The 18,989-nt window shown below is 40.1% G+C and overlaps 1 protein-coding gene across 1 annotated transcript in view; it reads right to left on the minus strand.

The window, feature by feature from the left end:
• The window catches only part of LOC133562243 (exostosin-1a-like), a 40,230-nt gene that overhangs the window by 3,916 nt on the left and 17,325 nt on the right, over nucleotides 1-18,989 (minus strand). The window contains exons 2-8 of the mRNA XM_061916248.1: nucleotides 12,655-12,748; nucleotides 9,861-9,968; nucleotides 9,236-9,355; nucleotides 7,793-7,925; nucleotides 7,322-7,440; nucleotides 5,211-5,306; nucleotides 1,442-1,531 (exon numbers count right to left, since the gene is read on the minus strand). Coding sequence (XP_061772232.1) covers nucleotides 1,442-1,531; nucleotides 5,211-5,306; nucleotides 7,322-7,440; nucleotides 7,793-7,925; nucleotides 9,236-9,355; nucleotides 9,861-9,968; nucleotides 12,655-12,748 — 760 coding nt within the window. The remainder of the gene's footprint in view (nucleotides 1-1,441; nucleotides 1,532-5,210; nucleotides 5,307-7,321; nucleotides 7,441-7,792; nucleotides 7,926-9,235; nucleotides 9,356-9,860; nucleotides 9,969-12,654; nucleotides 12,749-18,989) is intronic.

Consider the following 18,989-nt stretch of genomic DNA (forward strand, 5'->3'; position numbering starts at 1 on the left):
CAGCTTAAGCCATGTCAGTGGAACAACATCTTGTACTAATACTTACCTTAGATTTAGGATTAACTAACATGATACCTAACGGTAGTCTAACATCGCCTTGATTGTGTACTGATTATCAATTACTGATCAAATTGTTGAGTTGAGTTTGAGTTTATTTCGGACATGCATGCATACAACATGATACATCACAATTTCCAGTTTCTCTTTTCAACATGTTCGAAAAGGAGTAGGAAGAAGCAGAGTTTATTTAATCCTTTTTAATCCTTTTCTTTTGCATAAAAGTTGCTCAAACTTTTGTTCACTTCCTGTCATCAATTTATTCACAATATACTACATACGTAATCACAATCAAAATAAATGAATAAACAATAATTGTTGAAGTAGGACGGCGTGGGGCAGTGGAAGAGTGGCCGTGTGCAACACGAGGGTCCCTGGTTCAATCCCCACCTAGTACCAACCTCGTCACGTCCGTTGTGTCCTGAGCAAGACACTTCACCCTTGCTCCTGATGGGTGCTGGTTAGCGCCTTGCATGGCAGCTCCCTCCATCAGTGTGTGAATGTGTGAGTGAATGGGAAAATGTGGAAGTAGTGTCAAAGTGCTTTGAGTACTTTTAAGGTAGAAAAGCACTATACAAGTACAACCCATTTATCATTTAAGTAAGTTATATTTCATATGCTGAGATAAGTAAGATTATTTTGAGAATGAAATAATGGATGGATGAAATCAATTCAGAATGTTTATCATGGTTTTTCTTTGTACTTTGTAAACACTAAGTTTGAAAAGTTTCTCAAAGTGGATCAAATTAGTACATTGTTTGTTTTTTTGCTTAATCCATTCCATAATTTGATTCCACATACAGATATACTGAAGGTCTTACTTAAGTGTTGTACGTGCATACAAATGTTTTAAGTTAAATTTTTCCCTAAGATTATAATTCTCCTCTTTTTTTGAGAAGAATTGTTTATTCTTGGGTAGCAGGTTATAGATTGCTTTGTGTATAATTGTAGCTGTTTGCAAATTCACTATGTCGTGGAATTTCAGTATCTTTGATTCAATAAATAAAGGATTTGTATGTTCTCTATATTGTGGGTAATATTTGCATGTAGTACTGTAATGTCGGCAGACTAACTAAAAGGTACAGGGTACAGTAGTTTCTTAAGTAGTCTTTGGCCGCAAGATAACCATGACAACGTCAGAAAACTTAAACAAATATTTGTAAAACTGAATCCAACGAAAATGGGGTATCCATCCATCCATTTCCTACCGCTTGACCCTTTCGGGGTCGCGGGGAATGCTGGAGCCTATCTCAGCTGCATTTGGGCGGAATGCGGGTTACACCCTGGACAAGTCGCCATCTCATTACAGGGCCAACACAGAAAGACAGACAACATTCACACTCACATTCAAAATGGTGTATGCAAAATGTAACTGTATTCTTACCTCTGTGGTGGACAGCACAGTGTCCTCATCCAGACTTAGCACAGCGTCAGTAGGGATGGTGTCATAGGGCAGAAAGCGACTGCTTATGACCTGGTGTAAATGTGGGAAACAAAACAAAAAAGCAAAATGAGGGCAGTTGTCACATGCCTACACAGCTACAGTTGTTGTATCAGGTAGCTCAACAACATTTAGTCAACAAAGCCCTACAAACACAAAATAACTGGCCTCCAGTGCGACAATGTTGTTTCAACTCACTCTGTTAACAGTAGACTCAGCCACATATAGACGCTGACAGCAAAAAAGCACATATTTTCTGATGTGTTAAACTCTTAGAACATCAGTGGAATGATATATATATATATATATATATATATATATATATATATATATATATATATATATATATATACACACACCGTATTTCCTTGAATTGCCGCCGGGCTTATAGAATGCGCCTGCCTTGAATTTCTGCCGGGTCAAACTCGCTTCGTAAAATAATTAGCGCATGCTTAGTATTACCGCCGGGTCAAATTCGTGACGTCATGAATGACACTTCCCCTGTCATCATTTTCAAAATGGAGGAGGCGGATTTCAATAATTTGAAATCGTATAAAGGGAAGAAGATTAAGAGCTATTCCGTAGGATTCAAGGCCCAAGCCATAGAATACCGGTATGCTAAAAAGAACAGTAAGCAGATATGTTTTATTAATATACCTGTGGAGCTGACGGTCCGACAGACAGGCAGGGCACGCCAGCTGTAGCCCTGCCCAAGATAGCGGCGAGCGAGCGGAGAGGAGGAGCGAAAGAGCGACCTGGACTGAGGTATTATTGAAAAATAAACAAAGTCAAACAGCTCAAGCCATGTCTTTTCTTGGTGGTCATGGGAACCCGCAAGACGACGGCTTGAGACCGCCACAATACCGTAGCTGCGTCTGTAAATATGAGTCATTAAATCACTCCCGGCTCCTGGTGGTAGAGGGCGCTAGTGATCCTTCTTGCGACTATTCGGCTGCAGAAGAAGTGAAATGAGTGACATGTTGTGCTGGGACGGATATGACGCGGCGGGGCGCACGACGGACCGTTGCTGGCAATGTAAACAACTGGGCTGAAATAAAAGATGTTCCAGTCCTAAATACCCAGTGTATTATTTATACAATAACATTCATGTTGGCAGCGGTGGGATAAAGAGATCACCCATGGAGCAGAACGGGAGGGGAAGTTGTTCGAGGATAATTCTGTCGTCGGCCGCACCCGAGTTAACTGATAGCAGTGGTCTGATAGCAGTTTTCTAAACTGGATTTTCAATCATGGCAGGAGGTAATAAAGAAAGATCTCCATCGAGACAGAGAGACTTTTAAAACTGAATAAAGATAAGGAATACTTCTATAAACAAGTTATCGATGCTTTTGATCAGAAAGAGCTGGCATGGATTTAATATATAAGTAAAAGGTAAGAGAATTTTTCATTTATTTTTTTATTTAGCCTTTATTTAACCAGATAAAATCCCATTGAGATTTAAGATCTCTTTTCCAAGGGAGACCTGGCCAAGAGGGCAGCAGCAGGGTTACATTAAAAACAGTAAACAACACATAAAACATAACATTTACAGCATTAAAACGTGCTCATATGACATGTGCATACAGACAAGGTAGACTGCAATACTTTCACAGAAGCTTTAAACTCAGTTAATGTAACAAGGGTTTTAAGTAGAATATTCGATTGTAGGTTATTCCAAGCCTTCGGTGCTGAAAATAATAACCATGATATCGTTTTTTTTTTTTTATTAAATGTGCTTTTCATGATGGTATCCTTACATCACACTCAAATTTTTACTGCATGCCTTTGGTAAGTGCCGGAGTGAGAAGAGGTTTTAAAATAATTAGCGCATGCTTACTTTTACTGCATGCCTTTGGTAAGCGCAGGAGTGAGAAGAAGTTTTAAATTAATTAGCGCCCCGGCGGCAATTCAAGGAAATACGGTATGTATATCAACTATTTGGTTCATTGACCGGAGTTGCGCTTTTCATATTCCTTTTTGCATAGATATTCATAAAAATAAAAGTAATATCCATCCATCCATTTATCTACCGCTTGTCCCGTTTGGATTTAGAAGGGGGTTCTGGAGCCTATCTATTTGTAGGTCAAATGTAGTGAATTTAAATCCAATAGCTTGTGGATGATTATTATGAAACAGCGACACATTATCAGTGCAGCGTGAATACAACTAGTGAGCATACCATATATTCATTGTGGCATAATTTACACGTCACGCGCTTTAACCTTAAAAATGTAATTAGGAACTCCCCCTTTGGTAAATCTCCCCTTTATTTCTATTCACAGCCCCTATATTTTAGGTTAAGATGATAAAGTATTTGAAAGCAGACTCACCTCATGCTGCTAATGTGCTGAGAACTCACTTGATGACATGATCCACTTGGCGACAGAATTTGGACGACTTTTTAATGAGAGGGATTTTTTCCCAACTCATAGTATGTTAGAAATTCCTTGATATATATTTTTTTAACTGTCATTTTTATTTTGAGACCAGATCATCTTGGAGTGGCGTTGAAGGTTTCAATGAAGGCAAAACCACAGAAATGTATTGTGTGCAAACTGTGGTGCTGAATTTCCCCCAGGGATCAATAAAGTACTTTCTATTCTGTTCTATTCTATTTGCTTCTGAATTGGAAGTTTGTAACATTGTTGCATGAAATATTGGGGAAAACACAATTTTTGCATTTAAACATTTAAAAAAAATCCTATTTCAGGTTGAGCAAGTTACTTTAAAGTCACTTGTGATCTACATAACGTGTAATGGTGGTTCGTTGGACAACATTTTGCAAAGATTATGTTTTACAGACAGACCATCTTTGAACTGCTTTCTGACAGTCTCTTCAGGATGCACTGTTTTGTGGGTGGTCTTGTTTACGTGGCTCTACTTCAACAGTGTCTTCTCCCTGTCAGCCAATTTGTAGTTTTTAACGCCTCCATATCGAGTCTAGTGACATACAAGTTAGACCTATACACTAATTTGTATTAGAAATGGCAACAGAGGAGGATTCATGTGCATGTACGAGACAGTATGCCCTACCAGAAGAGGATGGAGAAAGAGAAGGAATTTATTGACTACAGCAATGGACTACAATGGCATATTCGCGCAAAGCACTTTGGGTAAATTTTTACTATCTATGAAAATATCCGCTGACCTCCTAGTTGGAAAAAAACGTCACAATAGGGACAAATTACAAACGGTTCTTTTGGAGGAAATATGAAGGAAGGCAAGATTGTTCTATAAATATCTTCCCCATGCCTCTGTAACGTAGGCCAGCTGGTGTGGCTGGGCCATGTGTACGTTAGTAAACTTCACTTTCTGACGACATCAAAGGCAATGCTGGCAATCAGGGTGATAGCCCTGGCTTATTGCTTGGGAGTTAGCATGGTCATTTCCCTTGCCAACGACCTGGGTTTGAGTCCTGGGTGGAACAATAGGAAAATCCCAACACAGCCGAAAGAGAGTACTCAACCGCTACACCTCCATGGTTTGATTCCAAATTTTTGGGAATTGTTGCAGATCCCGCATACACAAAAACAGGTACCAATAATTAAAAAATGTTGGTTTTGCATAATAGGTTCCCTTTAAATATGATGAAAAAAAGACAGCACAAATAGTCCATGTAGTTTGACATTTTAGCGCTCCAACGGATACAAAATATAAAATGCTGCAGTCATAATGATCCCTAATGAGAACAGGATCAGAATAAGGCTTTTACCTTGCTTTCCCCTTCTATTACAAGGACAGGAACTGAAGTGACAGGCCAGCGGTGCTTGGTGGGAAGAGATCTGTCACAATTCCACACAACTATGACCTGCAAAAAAAAAAAAAAAGATAGTATAACGATATTCCATAAATGAATACATCCTTGACATTCCTTCTCATGTATTTAATCAAAAATAGCTATCTAAATAAATTATGTGGAAGATAATGATTAAGGGTCTGTATGCTGTGGGGCTGTCTTGGTTGACAAGAATCTGCAGCATCGCGTGGACATCGGGGGCGGTACCTCTGGATTGGCAGACCAAGGTGGTGATCCCTTTCTTTAAGAAGGGGGACTGGAGGGTGTGTTCCAACTATCGTGGGATCACACTCCTCAGCCTTCCCGGTAAGGTTTATTCAGCTGTACTGGAGAGGAGGCTACGCTGGATAGTCGAACCTCGGATTCAGGAGGAACAGTGTGGTTTTTGTCCTGGTCGTGGAACTGTGGACCAGCTTTATACTTTCGGCAGGGTCCTTGAGGGTGCATGGGAGTTTGCCCAACCAGCCTACATGTGCTTTGTGGACATAGAGAAGGCATTCGAGCGTGTCCCTCGGGAAATCCTGTGGGAGTGCTTAGAGAGTATGAGGTATCCGACTGTCTGATTGGGGCGGTTTGCTCCCTGTACGATCAGTGTCAGAGCTTGGTACACATTGCCGGCAGTAAGTCGGACACGTTTCCAGTGAGAGTTGGACTCCGCCAAGGCTGCCCTTTGTCACCGATTCTGTTCATAACTTTTATGGACAGAATTTCTAGGCGCAGTCAAGGCGTTGAGGGGTTCCAGTTTGGTGGCAGCGGGATCAGGTCTCTGCTTTTTGCAGATGATGTGGTCCTGATTGCTTCATCTGGCTGTGATCTTCAGCTCTCACTGGATTGGTTCGCAGCCGAGTGTGAAGCGACCGGAATGAGAATCAGCACTTCCAAGACAGAGTCCAAGGTTGTCGCCCGGAAAAGGGTGGAGTGCCACCTCCGGGTTGGGGAGGGGACCCTGCCCCAAGTGGAGGAGTTCAAGTACCTAGGAATCTTGTTCACGAGTGGGGGAAGAGTGGATTGTGAGATCGACAGGCGGATCGGTGCGGCGTCTTTAGTAATGCGGACGTTGTATCGATCCGTTGTGGTGAAGAAGGAGCTGAGCCAGAAGGCAAAGCTCTCAATTTACCGGACGATCTACGTTCCCATCCTTACCTATGGTCATGAGCTTTGGGTCATGACCGAAAAGACTAGATCACGGATACAAGCGGCCGAAATGAGTTTCCTCCAACGGGTGGCGGGGCTCTCCCTTAAGAGATAGGGTGAGAAGCTCTGTCATCCGGTCGGAGCTCAAAGTAAAACCGCTGCTCCTCCACATCGAAAGGAACCTGATGATGTGGCTCTGGCATCTGGTCAGGATGCCACCCGAACGCCTCCCTAGGGAGGTGTTTAGGGCACGTCCAAATGGTAGATGGCCACGGGGAAGACCCAGGACACGTTGGGAAGACTATGTCTCCCGGCTGGCTTGGGAACGCCTCGGGATCCCCCGGGAAGAGCTGGACGAAGTGGCTGGGGTGAGGAAAGTCTTGGCTTCCCTGCTTAGGCTGCTGCCCCCGCGACCTGACCTCGGATAAGCGGAAGAAGATGGATGGAAGGATAATGATTATAATTCAGATCAATTTCACAATACCTTCAGGCGCAAAAAAACCCTAAAAGAATAGACATAATGACAAGTTGAAAAAAAACAACTTTTTGCCAAGGAAGGCACAAAACACCTCTATCACTCTTAAGGTAAATAATGTTTTGGTAAGTGTGCCAAATTGAATAGTGTAAGAAATATTACATTTGACAGCTATACTAGCTCTGAGGGTAGTCGTTTCCATGATATATAATAGACTGCCAAAGATCATCCTGTAGTAAAACTCCACTTCTTCCTAAAATGACACATTGTAAAACACAGATATGAATCCTTGGGGGGAACTCGTTAAGGCTGAAAGGCAAATTCCGATTTATGCAGCCATCACACATTGATGTCTTTTTGTTATATTACGGAAATAAAATGGCATGATAGACAAGAAAAGCTATATGTTCTGCCTTACCTGTGCACAGTACTGTGATTTGGCGACAGCCACTAGCAGCTTCATGACCGGCTGGGACTGCGAGACCAGTGGTGTCACCACGTGAATGACTGCTGTAAACTTTGGGTATGGCTTGATACCTGCAAAATGGTGTACATGCAATCAAGGGGAAATACAAATAATCAAATTCACTTCATTGTATTTTGAGTTGGCATAGTAACGGTCTAATAGTGTTGTTTGAAGTCCATCCATTAATCCATTTTCTAAAGTCATGTCAGTAAATTTACAGTAGATATTAAAAAATCATACTTGTATTAGAGAAGACCTCATCAGTGAAGTTAAATTATTAAAAGCTCAGTGCATAAATCGTGGCTCTGCCATATATTCTCAAATTCAACAGCTGCCGCACACCAGCTGTTCCAGCCTTGTGTCATGACTGAAAAATCATTTAAGTGATTTATAACACACAGGGTGCATCAATAATGTACTGACCAAGCTTAGCGTAGTAGAAGGGGAAGTCTCCCAGGTATGTAGAGTATTGAGGCAAGGCGAAAAGACCACCAGGCAGACTGTTCCACATTAAGTTACTCCTCGAGGTCTGCTGCAACACCCGGTCGTGGATAATCTGTAAAAATGGAATGTTACATTTGGAAAACTCTGTTTTCAGTTTGAGCACTATGGCTTGTCAGACACATATCAGGAAGAAATCAGCCTTTTTGTGTCCATTACGCAAAAGAAAATACAAATGTAGGATTTTTGCTGTAATGTCTTTTAAAGCAGTTTAAGAATATTGCAGTCACTTCTTTCAAATGGCCTTTTGTTGTTTCCCTTTGGTGCTATTATTTGTGGATGTGAGGTGTCATTTCTATTATTCGGTACAACATTTAACTAAAAAGCCACATGACAGAGACAAGCTCGCAGTAAGTACCATCAATCTCAGTCTGTTGGTGAGAGTGTTATCATTTAAATCGAGTGAAAAACAAAAACATTGAGTAAAAATGGACACATAGGCAGATAAAAGTGGCAAAAAAATGTCCATCCATCCATCCATTTTCTACCGCTTATTCCCTTTCGGGGTCGCGGGGGGCGCTGGCATGTCTAAATTCTTAAATCAAACAGCAAGTAGGTTTTCTCCATCCATCAGCAACTTATTAGCATTGTGGGCTGGCAGTAGGCATTATTCCCCCATGATGGCTGATTTTTAGGACTATTTTTGTAATGCCTGGCTGGCGATCGACTGACGCACCCTCCACGAGTGACTGGTAGCTCACTATTGATGTAAAAATTATAGCGATAAAAAAAAGGTAGTTGCTGATATATGTCAAAGTGCCAAATATTGGCGGCGATAATTACCCCTGCTGTTAATTTAGTCACATGAAATTGGAGTTGAAACATGAAAAGGCACCTAAACTCTACACACACAAAAGCAACTGCTGTCACGGGGAGAACATGCAACTCCGCACAGAGATGCCCAACTTGGGGTTCCAACCCAGATATGACCATGTGACCTACATGCATTATACCACTGCATTACAACCCTAAAATGTAAACAACTGAAAATTATTTAAATAAGTGTATAATAAACAGAAAGCAAAACAATGTGCAGTAGGTAGTAGCAAATTTAATCTAATAGCTAACCAAACCTCTCTTAAAAATCAGGTAACTTGAGCTCAAGAGCAACATGATCAATATTCACCAGAAAACGTCAACTAAATTAACTCTCACTGGAACAAACATGTCATGACCGACTGTCTACGGAAGAAACATGACAGCGGTATTGAGCAGAACGGATGTGTACCACTTTCAGATGAAACTTCAGGTCTCTATCAAAGTCACACAAACTTTTAAGCCCACTGTAATTTAAATGAAATAATGTCTCATAGAAACTAATTTACCCCTAAAATTGTAGTCTGCACAAATGAATGGATATCGTACCTCCAATGTGGTCAGAACTATTTTCTCTACAGAGTTGAAGTAGGCCTCCCACAGGAATTGGGTTTGCTGTCTTAAGGATAGAATGTTATCCTGGTGGATGGAGCGAACTGTTGATGGAATCTGTGACACAAGCAAACAGACATGCTGATTAACCCCTCCATGATCAAGTAGGAAAACAGGAAGCTCCTTGCTATAATAATAATAATTCTGCAATAAGACATTATTACAATACAAATCTGTAACTAAATGTACTTAGTATAAGTTAATGCAACAAGACATAACAAGCAAACCCTAAATAAAATGAAATATACAATTGTTTTACATCTACTTGGAACTATTTTACTGTGACTTCTGAACTAGTTATCTATCAATTTATTGTTGTTTTTGTGGGTTTACACATTATTGGCTTACTGAGGGCAACCATACAGTGAATGTAGCCTGTAATTAAAACAAGTTGAACACACTTCCTCTAGGTTTTATCAATGCTACACAACTGATAAATTGTGGTGCCAATCCTAATCCAATCTGGCCTTATAAACACCAACCATAAAACAATAGAATAAATAATCAAAACAGTGTGTTGCGATTCTTCGTTTTTTAAAGTTTGAACAGTATTCATTTTTACCTGAAGAAGCAGCCTTTCATCACCAATCACAGCTGCGGTGTTCCAGTCAATGATTTCAGAGAAGGGCAGCTCCCAGCCATTACTTAGCATCACTGGCACACAAGCTGCCTGTAATGAGTGTACATAAGACCACAGAGAACATACATCATTTTATTTGTTTAACATTGTGTTGAATTGGGAGGTTTGTCCATATTACAGTACGTATCAGTGGTTGTATATACTGTACAGTCCTTGTGTGTGCCTAGTTTGAGTGGCTTGGTCACTAACTGGCTTAGGTCAGTGCTTTCAATTATTTTCTGTCACACCTCGCCTTAGAAAAAGAAAATATTTTGTCCATCCAGCCATCCATTTTTCTACCAGCTTATTCCCTTTGGGGTCGTGGGGGGCGCTGGTGCCCATCTCAGTTACAATCGGGCAGAAGGCGGGGTACACCCTGGACAAGTCGCCCCCACATCGCAGGGCCAACACAAATAGACAGACAACATTCACACTCACATTCACACACGATCAAAAATAAAAAAAACATGTATGACAATCTACCGACTAATCTGTGTTATGAATGTAATTTCTGTATGATTCCAAGTATAAACATTGACTAAGAAAAAAATCTGGTATTTGCACATTTCCTGATCAAATACAGGACAGCGGCGTGCCTCACAGCATCTCTGAATGCATGATCTCTTACAAAATGCCCTTTTTCTCTGCATGTTGCCAATATAACATTGTCAGAAAAATGTATGCTACACCATGGCTTTTGATGTAGTGTTTTTAATGGAGTGTGTGACATGACTCTTGCCCATCAGTGGGTCAATCCTGTTCTGTCCTTAGCGTCTATATAAAAAGGTCTCATTTGAGCCCAATCACAGAACAACGGCCTGGAAGCTCTCTGAGCTCAATCCTGACCCATATCATCCTATTATATCAGGATAAAAGCATGATGTGTTTTTACATACATGTAGAGGATAAATCAAATTGAAAGGCCATTTCGTTTATCACATGGTCACATGCTTTACTGTTGATAAGGGCTGTGTGATCATTTCTTGGTTTAGTATGTTCTGTTAGAGCAGCTACGGTGCAGACAAATATAGGGCTTTATTTGTAAAATAAATGTAGAGTTGGCGAGAATATAAACAGTTTTATAAAATAAACAAAAAATCACGTCTTATAAAATCCAAGAAATGACTGCATTCAAGCAACCTGTATGATCCCAAGTTAAAGCAGATACGTATATTGCATGTAGTGATCTGCAATATTCCAATATCAATCATCCATCCATTTTCTACCGCTTGTCCCTTTCAGGGGGTCACTGGAGCCTATCTCAGCTGCGTTTCGGACAGAAGATAGGGTACACCCTGGACAAGTCGCCACTTCATCACAGGGCCAACGCAGATAGACAGACAACATTCACACTCACAAAGTTTACTTATATAGCCCTTAATCACAAATGTCTCAAAGAGCTGCACGAGCCACAACAACATCTTCGGCTCAGATCCCACAATCCCTACATCGTAGTGCGACCAGGGCTGCAACCAGGATTTGAGGTCAAAAATTGGTGGTCCAATTTTTGGGGAGCTTTGAAATTACAGATGCTATCTCTAAATTTGAATGTGTAGACCAGTGGAATCTGCTGGGTTTTTAAGTAGGGAAAGCTCATTTTCAGCAACTCTAAAACACGAGTACAGTCTCTAATAATAAATAAGAGATAAAGGCGCTAGATAGAAAATGTCAGAGGATTAAAACAACACAAACTTGAAAAATGCTGTGGGACTGGTTTATATTTCAAGATTGCAGATTTGCTCATTTTGCAGTCGAACAAACTGTCAAACTGATGGGCGGGACAAAGCCGTGCATTAATCCAATGACTGTAGTTTGGCTGCAGTGGAACAACCCACTCCATGCTCCCCTATTGAAGCCAATGGACGCTCAACTTCAATACGATTTAATGCACTGTAAGGCTACCACAACGAATGAGAACAAATTAACTTCAGCTGTCATGAATGTAGCCGATTCTGAACAAAAGTTGAACGCATTCTTGCACATATTTAGACTATAAAATGTAAACACAAATGTACCACTTATTTGACATTTCCAGAGAAGCTGAGATTCCTTTACAGCAAAAATTTGTTTTTTAATTGTCTTGTACTACATCAAATACGTGTTTGTATAGGTGAAACATAAAACATTTTAATTTTGTGCAAAGGTTAGTTTATTCCAGCAATTAGAATGCACCTGGGATAGGCTCCAGCACCCCTGCAACCAAGAGAGGGACAATCGGTAGAAAATAGATGGATAGAAGGATGGAATTAAATTTACAAGGTGAGACTAATACATGACACAGGCCGATGTTTAAAGTTTTTCTTTTGATATAATTTTGATTATTACCGAGGATGTCGTAGTGGTTTGTGTTGTGGTTTTTGCAGCCCTTTGAGACACTAGTGACTTAGTGCTATATAAGTAAACATTGATTGATTGATTATGGCTTACAAATCAAAAATCTCACAATATTTGGAGTTTTCAAAAACTATAAGTCATGATCATTTAAATTATGAAAAAATATAGGATTGGCATATCTCACTTTCCATGTAATGCGTTTATATCACATATTTGCTGACATGAATAAAATTCTGCACGATATTCAGATTTTGTTTAGTTTCACCAGTATATCTAGCTGTATCAGGACATATAATTTAGTCCGTATCACACATAATTAATCGCATGTGTTTATGAGGATCCTTACATTGAGAAATATTTATTCTATTTATAAATATGTAAATTATGTGTGGGTGTCACTGACCTGCAATGCCTCTAAGAAGCGGAAGGAACCCAGCCGACGTCCTCGAGGAACGAGACAGAACGTGGAGTTGTACAGCATCTCTCTATAGTCATACCTGCAAAATGACAAAGTTGGAATCCACATCAGAAATACTTGGGGATAAGATTGAAAATCCAGCTAAAAAGAACAAAGGCAAATGTACCAAGTCACTACACTCAAACCTACAGTACATGGTACAAATCACACAGAGTGGGGCAAAAAAGTATTTAGTCAGCCACCGATCGTGCAAGTTCTCCCACTTACAATGATGACAGAGATCTGCAATTTTCATCATAGGTACACTTCAACTGTGAGAGACAGAATGTGAAAAAAAAATCCAGGAATTCACATTGTAGAAATTTTAAATAATTTATTTGTAAATTGTGGTGGAAAAGAAGTATTTGGTCACTTCAAACAAGGAAGATCTCTGGCTCTCACAGACCTGTAACTTCTTCTTTAAGAAGCTCTTCTGTCCTACACTTGTTAACTGTATTAATGGCACTTGTTTGAACTCGTTATCTTTATAAAAGACATCTCTCCACGGTCTCAAACAGTCAGACTCCAAACTCCACTATGGCCAAGACCAAAGAGCTGTCGAAAGACACCAGGAAAATAATTGTAGACCTGTACCAGACTGGGAAGAGTGAATCTACAATAGGCAAGCAGCTTGGTGTGAAAAAATCAACTGTGGGAGAAATTATCAGAAAATGGAAGACATAAAAGACCACCGTTAATCTCCCTCGATCTGGGGCTCCACGCAAGATCTCATCCCGTGGGGTCAAAATGATCATGAGAACGGTGAGCAAAAATCCCAGAACCACACGGGGGGACCTGGTGGATGACCTGCAGAGAGCTGGGACCAAAGTAACAAAGGTTACCATCAGTAACACACTACGCCGACAGGGAATCAAATCTTGCAGTGCTCGATGTGTCCCCCTCCTTAAGCCAGTGCATGTCCAGGCCCGTCTGAAGTTTGCCAGCGAGCACATGGGAGAATGTCATGTGGTCAGATGAAACCAAAATAGAACTTTTTGGTATAAACTCAACTCGTCATGTTTGGAGGAAGAAGAATACTGAGTTGTATCCAAAGAACACCAAACCTACTGTGAAGCGTGGGGGTGGAAACATCATGCTTTGGGGCTGTTTTTCTGCTAAGGGGACAGGACGATTGATCCGTGTTGAGGAAAGAATGAATGGGGCCATGTATCGTGAGATTTTGAGCCAAAACCTCCTTCCATCAGTGAGAGCGTTGAATGGTTGACCAAATACTTATTTTCCACCATCATTTACAAATAAATTCTTTAACATTCCTACAATGTGAATTCCTGGATTTTTTCCCCCACATTCTATCTCTCACAGTTGAAGCGTACCTATGATGAAAGTTACAGACCTCTGTCATCATTTTAAGTGGGAGAACTTGCAGAATCGGTAGCTGACTAAATACTTTTTTGCCCCACTGTACATGAACACTTATCTGCTATTTCTGTAAAAAACACCCTGATAGCAGAATAAATGCTTACAAAAAAAGCAATTAAGAAAACAATCACACTCTTGACTATGTTCCTTCCCTAGGCCATCCTTAATCAAAACCCATTTTCCTCAACACATGAAGATGTCAATATCTGAAGTTTTGTCAATTGCTCCATCCAATTATACCTCAGTCCGCACTTGCTTGTATTCCCGGCCACATGCAATTCCTTTAGTGGCAATATTGTGTGACCCATTAGCGCTATATGTACTGTATGTCCTTTGTCTGTCACATGACTTGACAATCAATATAAATCAATAACATTTCATTTATGCACAGCTGTGGTCAAAAGTTTACATATATTTGTGAAGGATATAATGTCATGGCTGTCTTGAGTTTCCAATAATTTCTGCAACTCTTATTTTTTGTGATTGGAGCACATACCTGTTTGTCACAAAAAACATGCCTAAAGTTTTGTATGTATGTATATATATATATATATATATATATATATATATATATATATATATATATATATATATATATATATATTTATTATGGTTCGACAGAAAATGTGATCAAATCTGCTGGGTCAAAAATATACATACAGCAACAAACTATAAATGTTGGTGATGTGAATCAAATTAGCTTCGTAGCATGGCCTCTTAACTTCATGTGAGTGATTATGATTGACGACACCTGTTGACTTCTCTGAGCCCATTTAAATAGGGCTCATTTGATGCAGTCATTAGACTCGGTTTCAAACGCGACAATGGGGAAGTCAAAGGAACTCAGCACGGATCTGAAAAAATTAATCATTGACTTTAACAAGTTAGGAACGTCACTTGGAGCCGTTTCAAAGCAGCAAAGGGCCCAAGAGCAACTGTGCTGACAACTGTTCGTAAGTATAAAGTGCATAACAGTTTCGTCACTGCAACAATCAAGAAGAAAACGCAAGCTATCACCTGCTGCTGAGAGAAAATTGGTCAGGATGATCAAGAGACAACTGAGAACCACTAAAAAGCAGGTCTGAAATGAATTGGAAGCTGCTGGAAGACAGGTGTCAGGGTCCACAGTCAAGCGTGTTTTGCATCGCCATGGACTGAGAGGCTACAATGCGAGAAGGAAGCCCTTACTCCAGAAGCGACACCTTGAGGCTCGTCTAAAGTTTGCTGCTGATCACATGGACAAAGATTGAGACCTTCTGGAGGAAAGTTCAGTGGTCAGATGAAACAAAACTTGAGCTGTTTGGCCACAATACCCTTCAGTATGTTTGGAGGTGAAAAGGTGAGGCCTTTAATCTCAGGAACACCAATCCTATTGTCAAGCATTGTGGTGGTAGTATTATGCTCTTGGCCTGTTTTGCTGCCAATGGAACTGTTTTTTTACAGAGAGTATGGTGGACAATGAAAAAGGAGGATTACCTCTAAATTCTTCAGGAAAACCTAAAATCATCAGCCCGGAGGTTGGGTCTTGGGTGCAGTTGGGTGTTCCAACAGGACAATGACTCCAAACACACGTCAAAAGTATTAAAAGAATGGCTAAATTAGGTTAGAAAAAACATTTTAGAATGGCCTTCCCAAAGTCCTGACTTAAACCCTATGTGGACACAACTGAAGAAAAAAGTCCACTTCAGAAAATCAACAAATTTAGCTGAACTGTGCCAATTTTGTCAAGAGGAGTGGTAAAAATTTCAACCATAAGCTTGTGGATGGCTAACAAACTTGCCAAAGGACATGTAACCAAAATATTAACATTGCTGTATGTATTTTGACCCAGCAGATTTAGTCACAGTTTCAGTAGACCCATAATAAATTGATAAAAGTTAAAGTTAAAGTACCACTGATAGTCACAAACACAAAGTGTGGTGAATTTACTCTCTGCATTTGACCCATCCCCTTGTTCCACCCCCTGGGAGGTCAGTGAGCACTAGTGGTGGCTGCATTTGGGAATTATTTTGGTGATTTAAATCCCAATTCCAACCCCTTGATGCTGAGTGCCAAGCAGGGCAGGGAGGTAATGGGTCCTTGGTCTTTGGTATAACTCGGCCGGGGTTTGAACTCACGATCTACTGATCTCAGGGCGGACACTCTAACCACAAGGCCACTGAGCTACATAAAAGAACCAAACTTCATGAATGCTTTTTGTGACCAACAAGTATGTGCTCCAATTACTTTATCAAAAAAAAAAAAGAGTTTTAGAAATTATTGGAAACTCAAGACAGCCATGACATTATGTTCTTTACAAGTGTATGTAAACTTTTGACTATGACTTTAGCTCTTAATCACAAATGTCTCAAAGGCATGCCTGAATTTGGAAACATGTTCCCCTCAATCACTTACTATGAAGATAAACTTGCTTCAGATGACGATTTCAATGTGACTATTATGTGAAACATTTTACAGCAAAATTGCACAAAACAATACAAAGACAGAAATTCTACAGCTGTGAATGCATTATCTATGAAGATAATCCCATGTAAAAACGACATACATCATTTAGAATTAAGAGTATCTACAGAGAGTTAACAGGAGATTAAAGGATGCATAAAAAGGATAAAAGCTATAGTTAAGCACTTTTCCATCAACAGTGATAGGGAAAAACATTTACACAGCATGTAGCCAGTCAAATGTACCAAGGTTCTCAATGTCTGCCAATCAGATGCTGGAAACAGAGCGCATGCAAAAGATCTACACTTCTGATTGGCTGTGCTACTGTTTGTTTTACATTGGGTAAAGGGGGAGCAGTCGCAGCTCAGCTTTACAGTGTACCTCTTGCTTGGTAAAGTTTCTCGCCCTGGTATAAAATATTTGTTTGCCCTACATAATTGCTATTGTAATATCCAATGGACACATTTAGAACAGCAGTTTCTTTCATTTAAAAATGCAGCTCAGTTTTACACTTAGCAAACTTATCTCGCGGGCCGAATTGAACCTGTTTACGGGTTTGCTTTAAACTTTTCTAACTTCAAAACTAAAAAGATTTTGAATGCATGACATAATGCCGCAGTCCTTGGTGGGAGCTTGTGGCAACTATTAAAGGGGAGAGAAAGGAGATGACATGTAAGCTGAAGGTAGGACGGAAGGTGTTTGGAAATTGGACTGTAAATAATGAGCAATACCAAATGCCTTATAACAGAAAGGATGACAATACAATGGATAGGAATAACAACATGCCTGCTAGCAAATATTTTGAGCGTTTGCATTGGCTGACCATTAAAATTAATATGAACCACAAAAAAAAAAAATTCAGATGAAAAAGTATTGCCTCAAGTAAAGGGCTTATGGAAACCAGTGTGATGTAATAGGACGGCTGCACAATAATGTTGTTCAGAGTAAATTGTTAAATGCGTCCAGTCAAGCAGTCAAAGTGTGCAACTCCAACTCTTTATGCTTTCAAGAAGGCAAACATAAAATTCCAGAGATCACAGAGGGAGAAGCCTTAATTTACTTCCAAGATCATATGGTAACAGAGGAACTCACTGAAAAGATACTGCGGCAACAAAAGCATATTTGGCTAGATAACAAGCGAAACTATTTTTTTCTGTAATTCTAAGCAGCAGTTTTACTTCTGTAAAGCGGCACTTTGGATGTCTAAAATCTATTAATTCCACAACTTTTATTACTTTTTCCCAACAGAAAATGTATATTGGGCCTTTCAAGTTGATTACCATGACAAAGGCAACAACAAAAACACTGATGTTTTGAAATAGAAAAAAGCTAAAGGCAAATATAAAATGGTGGATTTATATGTAATGATGTGTTCCAGTCAAACTCTGGTCTTTATAGGGCTTTTTAATGGTAATGAATTTCCCAACTGGCATTGCAAGCCGCTGCAGGCGGGTTATTAGATCCGACAGGAGGAAAGATCAAATGTACTGCTTCCTCGCTTGCTCTCTGCTTGTGAGCTCACAAGGAGAAATCACAAATTTCACTGGGAGAGGGAGCGATAGAAAACACACTAATTGCATGAGGCTTAAAATGGACATGGTTATGTTTTACTCCGTCAGTGGCTGCTCAGCAAATTGTGAGTTTTTGTCAATAATGTACATAATCGAGCATTCAACACAATCTACACACTGATGGACTTAACATTCATAAATCAAGCTTTTTGACAAACCTTTATATCCAACTATGTTGGAGATTTCTACAACAACAAAAGACTACTATACTAGTATTTTTGACCCTTGAAGGCTCTCTTTTGTAGAGACTGCAATAGGGAGGATGTACTTGCTTAGTGATCATCTATACTAGACGACAACAGGAAGTGAACTAGCGTGACGTCACATTAAGTGGAAGTGAAGTGCCCAACACCTGTTTTGGATGGATGGATCTTTACAGTCATTGCACAGGTATAATACAATTTTGTTTTCAGCACAAGCCCGTTCAAGATTAGACAAACACTGGAGAGGTTTACAGGACAGGAATGCTGAAGGGTCGCCACACAGCGCCCTGTAAAAGGTGGGAAAATATAGACACTAGAGGACGATGAGTAAAAAAATCAATCTCAGACTGGGTTCCTAAAGGGGCCCAGTGTAAAGTGAGGAAAAAACTCAATAGCAAAACACATATACATATTTCAACATACAACTCGAGACTTGCAATGAAGGGTGAGGGGGCGGGCATCTGGCCTGAAGCTGCCAGTCACTACGGGCGCTGCTTAGTCTATTATACCATGTGGGGTGAAGCGTCGTAGAACTTTCCTTCAGAAGGTCTTATCTTTGTCCATGTGATGTCAGATGAAAAAAAAATGAGCTGTTTGGCCACAATACCCAGCAATGTGTGAAGGAGGAAAGGTGAGGCCTTTAATCCCAGGAAAACCAACCTACAGTCAAGCATGGTGATGGTAG

This window comes from Nerophis ophidion, linkage group LG11 (genome assembly GCF_033978795.1).
Source record: "Nerophis ophidion isolate RoL-2023_Sa linkage group LG11, RoL_Noph_v1.0, whole genome shotgun sequence".
Taxonomy (NCBI): Eukaryota; Metazoa; Chordata; class Actinopteri; order Syngnathiformes; family Syngnathidae; genus Nerophis; species Nerophis ophidion.